The 12,734-nt window shown below is 36.6% G+C and overlaps 2 protein-coding genes across 2 annotated transcripts; one reads left to right on the top strand and one right to left on the bottom strand.

The window, feature by feature from the left end:
• Positions 1-1,428: 1,428 nt before the first annotated feature.
• On the bottom strand, positions 1,429-2,947 carry LOTGIDRAFT_143168 (hypothetical protein; the record flags this gene model as incomplete). Its single annotated transcript, XM_009052997.1, has 2 exons — positions 1,429-1,581; positions 2,486-2,947. Coding segments are annotated over 2 exons (615 nt in total), but the record flags the coding sequence as incomplete, so codon positions are not given.
• Positions 2,948-9,576: 6,629 nt separating this feature from the next.
• Positions 9,577-11,685, top strand: LOTGIDRAFT_174406 (hypothetical protein; the record flags this gene model as incomplete). The annotated part of the gene is made up of 4 exons (XM_009052996.1): positions 9,577-9,612; positions 9,916-9,933; positions 10,759-10,879; positions 11,405-11,685. 4 exons carry the CDS (start codon positions 9,577-9,579, stop codon positions 11,683-11,685), a joined length of 456 nt encoding a protein of 151 aa, XP_009051244.1.
• Between the last annotated feature and the right edge of the window lie 1,049 nt (positions 11,686-12,734).

The raw sequence follows: 12,734 nt of genomic DNA, 5'->3' as shown, positions 1-12,734 counted from the left end.
ATTCCATATAGACATTAATGGCACTGCGGTCCGACTAAAGAGCGCAAACCATCGCGAACGGTAGGCTATATTATAAGTATGCAATTTGCAATATAAGATTAATTGAATAACTTCAACTATAACGGGAGCGGCTCATCATTTCCAAATTAAATTCGATGATATGGTCGGGTCGGATCACTTCAATGCTTTCTGAGTAATATTGCCTGCTATAAGGCACCTTCACAATATTATTCTATTGCGAATTTCGCCTTATATCTTGACAGCTTCTACAGACGGAAGTTGGTAAATGTAGCGATTTGATTGGATTGTACGCTACCAAATACAACCAATCAAAGTCCAATAGAAACATGATGTTTACAGTTTGTTGGGTGCTATGATTGGCTGTTTTCTCTGGCGTACAATCCAATCAATTCGTTGCATTCCGATATACAAGAAGGATCCATTGCAGTTAAGGTAATAACATAAAGTTTGTAATAGTTAAACCAGTGGCGGCGCCAGCCTTCTGAGACTGGGGGTACAAATAGGGCGCAGACTGAATCAATGGGGGGACAACTATTGAGGCTGATTCCTAATTTTGGCTACTCTGTGATGGTGTCATAGTAGCAAGCCTCTCATAGAACGTCTTACAGGGTTCTCTCAAGAAAATTTTAGAAAAATTGAATTTAGAGCATTCTGACAAATATTTTGGAGAAAAAAGGTAGACGTTTATATTAGTGGGGTTACTATTGGTCTGCAAACCACTTTTCTAGAGAGGGCAATTTTCCATGGCATTTTGTGAAGGTTGGTGAGAATTCAGAAATCCAGCCCCTTTCAGCCCACGAATCCCCTTCCTGCAATGTATTGGTTCTTAGAGAGCTATGCGAGTTATGTACTTTTCCTGTTACAGCACCTATATATTCACTCATGTTGGTAAACTCTAGAGTTTGATAAGGGAATGACATCGCCATATTGTGTATCATATGTATAACAACGGAAAATCAACAATTTGGTTTTGATAGACAAAAATATAACTGTTTCTGATTGAGAATAACCCAACTAATCTGCTTCATGGCCAAACTGCTTTGATTACTTTGCCCTGTCAATATAAAAATTGACAATGTGTCTTCGATCTTGGGCCTCATGTGACGGTTTTCAAATACTGATAAGCAGAAACAATGAACGAGATACTACATAACGTTAAACAGAGTTTATTTTCTATATCACGATATTTGAACCTGGAAGGTGGTAGTCTTGACGTCTGTAACAGCCGATGAATTGTGATCATTTGGAAGAGTGGATGGGGGTGGGGAGGGGGGCGTCTCTGACGTTTGTAACAACTGATTGACTATGATCATTTTGGAGATGGGGGGCGGGGGATCTCGGACGTTATTGTTTCAGAAGGTGAAGGGATGTCCCATACGCTTGTAATCATTAGCTTTCCGCCTCTTTTTAAGAATATGGACTTTTTTCCTCGCCATTATCGTTCTCTCTGTATGGTGGAAAGGTGTATCCGTGTGCCTTTAAATGATGTAAAGCGAAATCCATTATATACATGTCATGGGCTCTCATGTAGTGGAATGAAATAGCATGACGAGATATTCCCTGAAAGAAGAACAATTCATGAATTATCATTTTAGTTGTTAAAAGTTCAAAGAGACAGGTTAGGAGAGAGAAATGGGATACTAAAATCCTAATTTGAGGTCTTTTTGAAGAATTTCCATATATTTCTAGTACTTCTGAAGACTATTTACAAACATTAAAGACTCAAATCAACTCCCGAAAAATGACGCGACTGTCTTTTTAAACATTTTTGATGCCGGGGATTCGTACGGAGGTAAAAAGTCGGCGGGCAAACGAACTATATTTTTGAGCGATTTCAAAATTCGCCGCGATCGGCCGCTAAAATATGCTTGTTTGCCCCCAACAGTTTCTACAAATGTTGTCATGGAGACTGTTCAGAAACGAGTTTCTAATTAGTTTCTGTCAATCACCCGAATATTAGATTTGAAATATGAAACACGGAGTTAAACTGATTAAAAAGAGGTTTTCTAAATTTGTTATGTGTATCCTGTGGTTCCTGCAATTCCTCTAAAACTTAGTGTTTTATGACGCCACTAATCGCAAAATATGCTTCATCACATAAGTTCCTTCGCAATTAGTGACGTCATCAAAACACAGATGTCTGATTGAAAATTGGAATGGTGTAAATTGATTCAGTGTTCCCGATACACACATACTGTCTAGAAACCTATTTGCAATCCATTAAAAATCGATCATGGAACTATAAATTGACGCGAATACAGAGTTTGGTGAATCAAGGAAGACGATGTCGAGGACTCACCCGTTTCCCACCGTGTAAATCATACCCATAATACCACGGTGGAGCTGTAAACAGTAACCCGATAGGATTTAACCCGTGAAAACGACTCCTCCCAGTGTCATCAAACGTATCACCAGCGAACACTTGTAACTTGCTTAAACAGACAGCAAAATCAATATCCTCGACTGCACCGTCTGTTGGACACAGTGATGAATTTCGCTGGCCAAAACGTTTTAAGGCTTCTGTACTAACTACGTATCCCGCTCCGCCACTATTATAGCCATGCGGTTTGACGTACCGCGTAAACACTTGACCGTAATACACCAGATCTTCTGGATTCTTTCCAGATAAAAAATATTTCAAATTTTCAACTATGACGTAAGCATCGTCGTCTGCTTTCATAAACCAATCAGCGTCGTTAAAATGATGTTTATAAATATAGTCAAAAGCTGCTATTGTTTTGCCGGTTAAATGATTCCGCCCTTCAGACACGTTGAGTCCGATAATAGGGAAATTATAATCATGTTTTGAACTGAAAAAGAGAAGCACGTCACATCTTTTGCCCCATGTTGATCGGATAGCTTGACATTTTTTCTCCGAACTTTGTTTTGGTTGAGTCATTATCCAACACAAGACTCGAACTTTTCTGCTTCCTTTTCCTTCAGTGTCGTCTGAAAACAGAATAAATTGAACGTCTGCTAAGTTGCCATTTGGGCTAACATGCACATATTGTATATAGACTTATATATTTTGATCGTTTTCCTTAATGTATTTACTAGGTGTTACTAGCATTGAAAAATTAATTTATTTATTTTACTTATTGTGTGTTAATGTTGATTATTTATATTGTTTACAACTCTTCGGCAATAGCAAGTATTTACTACGCTTATTAATAAAATAAAAATAAATAAGTTGTATGTTTTTCCTTTTGTTTGTAGTCAGGAGCGGTGTTTCACAAGTTAACAAAAGAGACGATAAATGAGAGTAAGGCCCATGGTAAGCTTGAGGTATCCCAGATGTTTGCGTATTAGGGCTGTATTGTAAGGATTGTCACGCCAGAAACCGGAGGCATTGGCAATTGTATATGTCAGTGGCGGAGCCAGATTTACGCCCGTGGGAGGGGGGGGGGGGGGAGATATCTGAGATTGCCGAATCTCTAACCTTGTTATGAGATTTTTGCCCGAAAAACTTGCTTTCGGGGCTGCCCCTCTCCCCCTTATCCCCCCCTCCCCCTTTGGCTGTGTGTTTCTAACACGGAGATTGTAAACGGAGAAGGACAATATTTCCCAGGGTGGGGGTTCCATCTCTAGTGGTCTGGAAGTAAAATAGATTACATTAGTAATGTTAACGTTGGGAAGGCTGAAAACCACAGAGTACTACATGGCGGTGTCACAGGTGAATTCCCGACCAGTCTCATTAGAACCTGGGTCGTGCATAGACAACTTTAAATCTATCTCGATATATACACTCTACATAATAGACCTACTTACTCGAGACTCTCCGCTTCTCACTATCGTTTCTCTGATTATCTGCGATGTATGGAGAATTAATTCCTTGATGAAACTGGCGAACATTACTTATCTGAAATACATACCAACAGTTAGTTAAGACAACGGCAAAAACACGAAACAAAGGATATACAGGTAAATTCCGAATCTCTAACCTAGTTATGAGATTTGCCCGAAAAACTTGCTTTCGGGACTGAGCTATGTGGACTCTCTGAAAGAGATGCTGAGTTGACAAACCTAATTACCAAATAAACATTATGAGCTATGTGGACTCTCTGAATAGAGTGTCAAGTTGACAAACCTAAATATCAAATCATAAAAATACATAATAGCTATGTGGACTCTCTATATGAACAGTTTTTGTTGTGTCGAGTAATTTAATGATGTTGTATTTCTTCAGAGAAAAACGGTCAATGAATCGTGGAAGAATAAACTAAATCAATTTTGTTCCAATTCAATGAATATAAAGAAAAGTATCGACTATTTTTTTTTTCTCAAGTATTTGTATATAAGTTCTGGTGTAACATATTGTGATTTTAACTTCACAATGTCAAGCAATTACAAACTGCGTGTTTTACATCTTCACGATGTCAAGCCATTACAAACTGCGTGTTTTACATCTTCACGATGTCAAGCCATTACAAACTGCGTCTTATATATCTTCACGATGTCAATCTATTACGAACTGCGTCTTATATATCTTCACGATGTCAATCTATTACGAACTGCGTCTTATATATCTTCACGATGTCAAGCTATTACGAACTGCGTCTTATATATCTTCACGATGTCAAGCTCTTACGAACTGCGTCTAATATATCTTCACGATGTCAAGCTATTACGAAATGCGTCTTATATATCTTCACGATGTCAAGCTATTACGAACTGCGTCTTATATATCTTCACGATGTCAAGCTATTACGAACTGCGTCTTATATATCTTCACGATGTCAAGCTATTACGAACTGCGTCTTATATATCTTCACGATGTCAAGCTATTACGAACTGCGTCTTATATATCTTCACGATGTCAAGCTATTACGAACTGCGTCTTATATATCTTCACGATGTCAAGCTATTACGAACTACGTCTAATACCTTGCATTTTTACCTAAAGGCTATTTTCTTGAAACTCCTTGTTAAGTACGACAGATCAATCTGTTTATAACAGTGTGTTATTAAGTTAAACATGGATTGATCTGATTGTATCTCATGATTTTAACCATTGTAGTAGTGACGGGTGTCGCAGACCATGCTTATTCTATTCTAAACACCTGATGGTACTTATCTTTGGAGGAAACCACTACTTTACAGTTAGTACTACCGATTTGATCATACATTGGACTGAATTGTTTAACTTGTACTGATTTTAATTCCATACCATCTTCACAATGTCTAGATATTACCTACTGAACTATAAGATGAAGGTCGTAATAGCTTGACATTGTGAAGTCGCTAGTACTTTAAAACACATTCTAATAAATTGATTCTTCAAACACCGATATTGCATATTTTCTGTCGTTCTAACGATTCAGTGTGAACTCTACAACATATGTAATGATCTTTAAAATATATTCTTGGTAAATCGAATTTTGCAGATTTTTTTTTAAGTGACTTTGAATATCGGCTTCAACACCATACTGCTAATATTGTCTTGGTGTTAGGATCAGGTAATAAACAGATGTCTTGTGTGTTGCAACCTGTATAAGTTTAAAACCACTCGACAGTTGACTTTTAACAAGAGGAGGCCGTTGCCCTTACTTAACACACCAGATGAGGAAAAGTTGGATGTAAAACTCCAATTCGTATCCTTACCCGAGGAGTTTTCAACCTTTTTAATTCTATTACCCCATAATCCTGATCGATTACGTTACTCTCCTTCCATGTTAAATCCTTACATTGTGATATTCTTTTGTAAGCTAGACTACAATGCGCCTCATAAACCCCCAACAATTCCAAAATTTCCCCTTGCCTTACCTGTTGATATGAAGCAGGTACAAAACTCCTGAGTTTAGAGTAATTATACAAGACGAGTAAACACACTAAAAAAACCAGCGACATGATCAGCTGAACTAGCAACTTGTTCTTCATTATAGGAACCATTTTAAATCTATTCAAGTCTTGTCACTACATATATCAAAACTCTAGTGGACACATTAGTTTACTATCGTACATCTCATACACTACGTTCATCAGTTTCTTATAATTTGGGATTTCAATCAACTACAATTTCAATTCCTTTGCATTGACGATTGATTTAGTATCCTAAACACGTTTTGGAAGCGTGAACATGTATATTACTCTATACTTTTCCAACATTGTGACACTGGATCATCAAGCTTATTTTCGTGCACCTTTTTTTCAACGGTATACAATATTTTTTTTCACCATTCACAAGTTTACAAGTCTCCTTTAATATTTTTTCTACTTTCCACCGTAGTTTAATACTTTTTAACCGTTGTACAATAATTGCAACCGTAGTTTAATACTTTTTAACCGTTGTACAATAATTGCAACCGTAGTTTAATACTTTTTAACCGTTGTACAATAATTGCAACCGTAGTTTAATACTTTTTAACCGTTGTACAATAATTGCAACCGTAGTTTAATACTTTTTAACCGTTGTACAATAATTGCAACCGTAGTTTAATACTTTTTAACCGTTGTACAATAATTGCAACCGTAGTTTAATACTTTTTAACCGTTGTACAATAATTGCAACCGTAGTTTAATACTTTTTAACCGTTGTACAATAATTGCAACCGTAGTTTAATACTTTTTAACCGTTGTACAATAATTGCAACTGTAGTTTGATACTTTCCCAACGTTGTACAATACTTTTCTATTTTCTACTTTCTATATTTCACCCTTTTTCTACGTTGTATGTTTCCTCTTTCCTAGCGTATTGTAGACTTTCTACTCTCTGATGTTCACAATTGGTTAAAAACTGTATTATTAGAACAAGAACAGAATAGCGGAAACCGATCACTTCTTATTGTTAAAATCACTCCTTTATAACATCGTCATGAGGATAGTCCTTGATCACATTGAAACCCTAATACTGACATAGTAGAATGAAGTCGAGGACTGAATGAAGGCTATTGTGAAATGAAGAGAAATCTATACATTCTTTTACAAATTCTCCAATACTGACTACATCTAAATCATAATGAACATATAACTTCGATTTTAGCTGCCGTTCAATAAAACACCCAAATACATGAAATAAGGAAAAAAACGAAACCCGAAATTAAATAATAACATATGAAGCAGTTTACAACTAGACAAATAAATTTAATATATTTATTTGGCGATCTGGGACTACACATATAAAATACTTAAAATGAACAGTAACAGTAAAACAGGGAAACTGGTGTTGAGGTACAAAGAGACCAGGCCCCTTATTCTCGAAACGATCTTAGCTCTAGGATGTCCTAGGTTCTTCTCTTCTACATTGATTCTAGGACATCCTAGCGCTAAGATCGTTTCAAGAATACATGGCCACACAACTGGCAGTTCCTTGGAAAAAATGCAAAACGAAACCCGAAATCAAAATATAACCTATAGGCAATACATTAGAAGCAGCTACTGGACTCTTCATACGAGGAAATATACATGTATCAGTCATAAGTGAGTAAGTAATTCATAATGAAAAATAGTATCAAGTGTCTGAAGAGTAGGCATTCCCTGGCGGCGCCACACTCACCATTGTAACAATGGTATGTTATAAATAATGCGTATCAATTGTTAAAAGAAGGGGGACAGTGACACATGATAGGCGAGGCTAGAAATCTCTAGAGTCTTTATTGATCGTTCATGTATACAATGGATTGGGACGGGGCTACATTGTTTTAAAACCAATTTTAAGTCTTCACATTAAAATCTTCAGCCGATTGTGTTTGTCTGTTATTAGCCGATAGAGCTCTATTTCAGCTATCTGTAACTAGCCAATAGAGCTCAATTTCAGCTATCTGTATTTAGCCGATAGAGATCTATTTTAGCTATCTGTAACTAGCCAATAGAGCTCTATTTCAGCTATCTGTATTTAGCCGACAGAGGTCTATTTCAGCTATCTGTTATTAGCCGATAGAGCTCTATTTCAGCTATCTGTAACTATTAAATAGAGCTCAATTGTGTCTGTCTGTAACTAGCCAATAGAGCTCAATTTCAGCTATCTGTAACTAGCCAATAGAGCTGAATTCAGCTAGCTGTGTCTAGCCGATAGAGCTCTATTTCAGCTATCTGTGTCTAGTCGATAGAGCTCTATTTCAGCTATCTGTAACTAGCCAATAGAGCTCAATTTCAGCTATCTGTAACTAGCAAATAGAGCTCTATTTCAGCTACCTGTTACTACCCGATAGAGCTCAATTTATGCTATCTGTATTTAGCCGATAGAGCTCTATTTCAGCTATCTGTAACTAGCCAATAGGGCTCAACCTCAGCTACCTGTTATTACCCGATAGAGCTCTATTTATGTTTATATTCAATAGAGCTATCTATATAGTTGTCTGATTATTTACTTAACAATCTGATAGAGCTCTATTAAAGTTGTCTTCAGCTGGTCTAGCTATTTGCATCCCGGGCCCGGTTGTAAAAACATCACTGCTAACTGGTGTTATTTTCGTGGGCTAAGACAAGATATTATCCGTCAATAATTTAGGTATTAAACAAGCTGTTACAAGAATAAATAGACAATGAAGGAAATTGTTACAGATTAACCGTATTTTAATATGTATAAAATGAAACAGCTGTGGTAGAATACGTCTACTTATTGTCAAGCAATGAAATACAATACAAATTGCATCTAATATGATTGAAATAGCCATTAACAGGAAAGCACACGTGGAAAATTGTTTTTGAGGAAAAAAGGCTGAAAGAATTTTTTTTTTTTTGACAAACTTATATACCAAATACACTTTGTTAGCTATGTGGACTCTCTGAAAGAGATGCTGAGTTGTGGACTCTCTGAAACGCCCCTCCCCCAAATTTTAGAGGGCCTTAGAGAGTCATGGGGGAAAGGGCCTCTGGAAATTTTTCTAAATTTGAGAAAACATCATATAACTGACGTCTCCGACTAATTGTGACGACTTCGGGCCTATAAAGGAAGGGGAGCAAAGACCCCTTTTGACTCCTTTGTGACATGTGATAGTTAATTTCATGTCCAATTTATTCATTGTAGTTTTTATTGTTTATTGGCAACAAGATAAAGACAATAATGAAGTATATCTAAAGTCAGAATTTAAAAATAATTGTTGATAAACAGAATATTATTTTAAACAGTGCCAATCTTCTATAAAGTCAATGGTGGTTCGTTATTTCCGGTGGTTGATTTTGGGTCTTGAGTATATGTAAATAGTCTTTAACTGCAAACAAATCACCAAATCCCTTGAAATATACTTCGTCAAGTAAAGACACTCAACTTTCATTGTCTATATCATAAATATGGATTAAATGACACCTTGTTCTCTCGAAAATGGATCAAAAGTGTTTCATTTTACCAAAAACTTGATGACAACCCTGGTTACTTATATATATTATATTTATATTATGGCGGAGTAGCAAAATAAATACTCCCACTATGACCAGTGTCCTCTTACATTCGTAAAGTTACGCGGGCCACTCGACTGAGCAAGGTCAATGCAATCCTGGGTACGCTTGTCTTCTTATCGTGCTTGTCTAAGGAACTGAACCTTGTATTTTTATCTTATCTCTGTTTATATATAAATAGTATTATATAATATTTTACACCCAGGAGACGACTTGGCAAATATGGCTAACTTGACGTTCGCTTTAACTTGTATTGCGGTAGGTTTTATATAAATTTGGACCGAGGAAGTGGTTTCCTTCGCGTGTAGCCTTTGGTGTATTATTCAACTTCAGTGTGCAAATTTCCTTCAGAATAACAAGACTTTTGAAAATAGCGACTCGTCATTTCTTAAGACTCTGCCATAAGTAGAAAAGATATATAAAGAAATAGAAATATTTTTATATTTTTGTACATTAATTCTGAAGATTATTTATATATTATTAAAGACAGTGTCTCAAGCCAAGATGAGAAATGTTGTAATAAACCATCCTTCTAATCATTTCGATATTTTTATATTTCAGGTGCTGTTTTCTCTTCAGGTAAATTTCTTTTAATCCCAAACTCTGGAGAACGAACCAATATCATAGTGATTACCTGAAAGACTTCGAGTTAATATAATATGGCGATTTGTAATTTCAAACGTCAATATAGCGACGTCGACGAACGTCAACATAGCGACGTCGACGAACGTCAACATAGCGACGTCGACGAACGTCAACATAGCGACGTCTACGAACGGCAACATAGCGACGTCGACGAACGTCAACATAGCGACGTCGACGAACGTCAATATGGCGGCGTCAGTCTATTTATAGCTAATTGACAGACGTCGCGATGTTGGTTGACGTCTTCATGTCGACAGCCCTCGAAAGCCGATGTTGCCATTGACCAACGTCGCCATGTTAGTTGTATGGTCAGCCTAACGTAGGGTTACTTAAAGGCTGGGAACCAAGGGTCTTATAAATCTTAATTTTATTTCATCTTCTGTTCTCGTATGTATGCTTTTGTACCGGCAATATTTATGTATAATAAACACAGGACAATTATTATGGGAACAATATTCTTCGCATCGTCTTATACCTTGACAACGTTTCCCGAATACAGGTTTTGACGTATCAAACTAAGCCCACTACACGTCGGTTTGTGGGCGTGACGAGGGATTGGATTTGATTTCCTAGAAATTGGATTAGACACTATTTAGCTTTGAATACGTAATTTCTCTCACTTGTATTACCACGGTCTCAAGAAGTTTGCTTAATTCTAAACTAAAAATTAAGGAAACCCATCTTTAACATTCTTATTCATTTATCACAGTTAACCAAAAAACCAAAAAACAAAGAAACAATATTTGTTGTCTATTTCAGGTAGTATCAGCGACAAAAACTTGCCAGTCACCAAATGCTTGTGGTAAAGGTTCTTGTTGTCGAGATGACAAACATCGTGCTATTTCAGTTTATGCCTGGAAACATGCACATTACCCTCTAGGTTGGCTTACTATTACCTTCTCTTACCCCTTGTTGTTCTCCAATGCATATTCCGAGTCTCATGAAGCAGAACTTGCAGTTCGGATTGGATCGTTAGTACTTGGTTTACTTTGAATCCTATGTGTATAGGAGTGGTTTATAACTCGGCAATAGCATCGTATGCTTATCGCGTGCAAATAGTCACGTGGTCAGTCTTCCGCCATCTTGACTACAGGCTGCTAGTTTGCCAGTGCAATAAAATGTTTATATCTTAGTGTTATGTTATAAATATTAATCTTAATTCATTTTCTGGGTTTGGGGAGAAAATTTCAACCCTACTTATAATGGTCAATAGAATACATAGCTAATACCTCTTGGCATTCCTAGATTATACGTACCTATTTACAACTGGGTCGACTGGTGTTAAGAGTGAAGATGACTCAAACACGATCATTGAGCTTTCGAACGCTGATTGGGATTATACACATAATTATTTGAGATTAGCTACGTTTTTTGTAATTTATAAAACCTGACATTCATTTTACAGGACCTCCTGTTTTCTTTAATACCCACAAAACAGGAACATGTGTTGTTGGTAAAGCTCAGAAGGGGGAATTGTGTGATTCTTATTGCGAATGTGATACAGGTACAGTAATGATTTCTTCCACATTTGATACACAGTCCTGCAGTACACACGATAGTTTAGAACTTTCCATCAGTATTACAGAAAAACATGATACCAAGCAATCTAATAGACAGATAGACACGATAGTTTGCTATGTTCTAGTCTCAGAAAACTGTCATTGTACCAAGCAGTCTACTAGCTAGTTAGACACCATAGTTTGATATGCTCTAGTCTCATTTTGACCACAGAAAACTGTCATTGTACCAATCAATCCACTAGCTAGTTCGACACGATACTTTGGTATGCTCTAGTCCCATTCTGACTACAGAAAACTATCATTGTATCAAACAATCTACTAGCTAGTTAGACATGATAGTTTGGTATGCTCTAGTCTCATTCTGACCACAGAAAACTATCATTGTACCAATCAATCCACTAGCTAGTTCGACACGATACTTTGGTATGTTCTAGTCTCAGAAAACTGTCATTGTACCAAGCAGTCTACTAGCTAGTTAGACACCATAGTTTGATAGGAAACCACTACTTTACAGTTAGTACTACCGATTTGATCATACATTGGACTGAATTGTTTAACTTGTACTGATTTTAATTCCATACCATCTTCACAATGTCTAGATATTACCTACTGAACTATAAGATGAAGGTCGTAATAGCTTGACATTGTGAAGTCGCTAGTACTTTAAAACACATTCTAATAAATTGATTCTTCAAACACCGATATTGCATATTTTCTGTCGTTCTAACGATTCAGTGTGAACTCTACAACATATGTAATGATCTTTAAAATATATTCTTGGTAAATCGAATTTTGCAGATTTTTTTTTAAGTGAATTTGAATATCGGCTTCAACACCATACTGCTAATATTGTCTTGGTGTTAGGATCAGGTAATAAACAGATGTCTTGTGTGTTGCAACCTGTATAAGTTTAAAACCACTCGACAGTTGACTTTTAACAAGAGGAGGCCGTTGCCCTTACTTAACACACCAGATGAGGAAAAGTTGGATGTAAAACTCCAATTCGTATCCTTACCCGAGGAGTTTTCAACCTTTTTAATTCTATTACCCCATAATCCTGATCGATTACGTTACTCCACTTCCATGTTAAATCCTTACATTGTGATATTCTTTTGTAAGCTAGACTACAATGCGCCTCATAAACCCCCAACAATTCCAAAATTTCCCCTTGCCTTACCTGTTGATATGAAGCCAGGTACAAAACTCCTAAGTTAG

The sequence above is a fragment of the Lottia gigantea genome (assembly GCF_000327385.1).
Source record: "Lottia gigantea unplaced genomic scaffold LOTGIsca_194, whole genome shotgun sequence".
Lineage (NCBI taxonomy): Eukaryota > Metazoa > Mollusca > Gastropoda > Lottiidae > Lottia > Lottia gigantea.
Note: the sequence above shows the minus strand (reverse complement) of the source record. Positions and strands in the feature narration are given on the sequence as shown.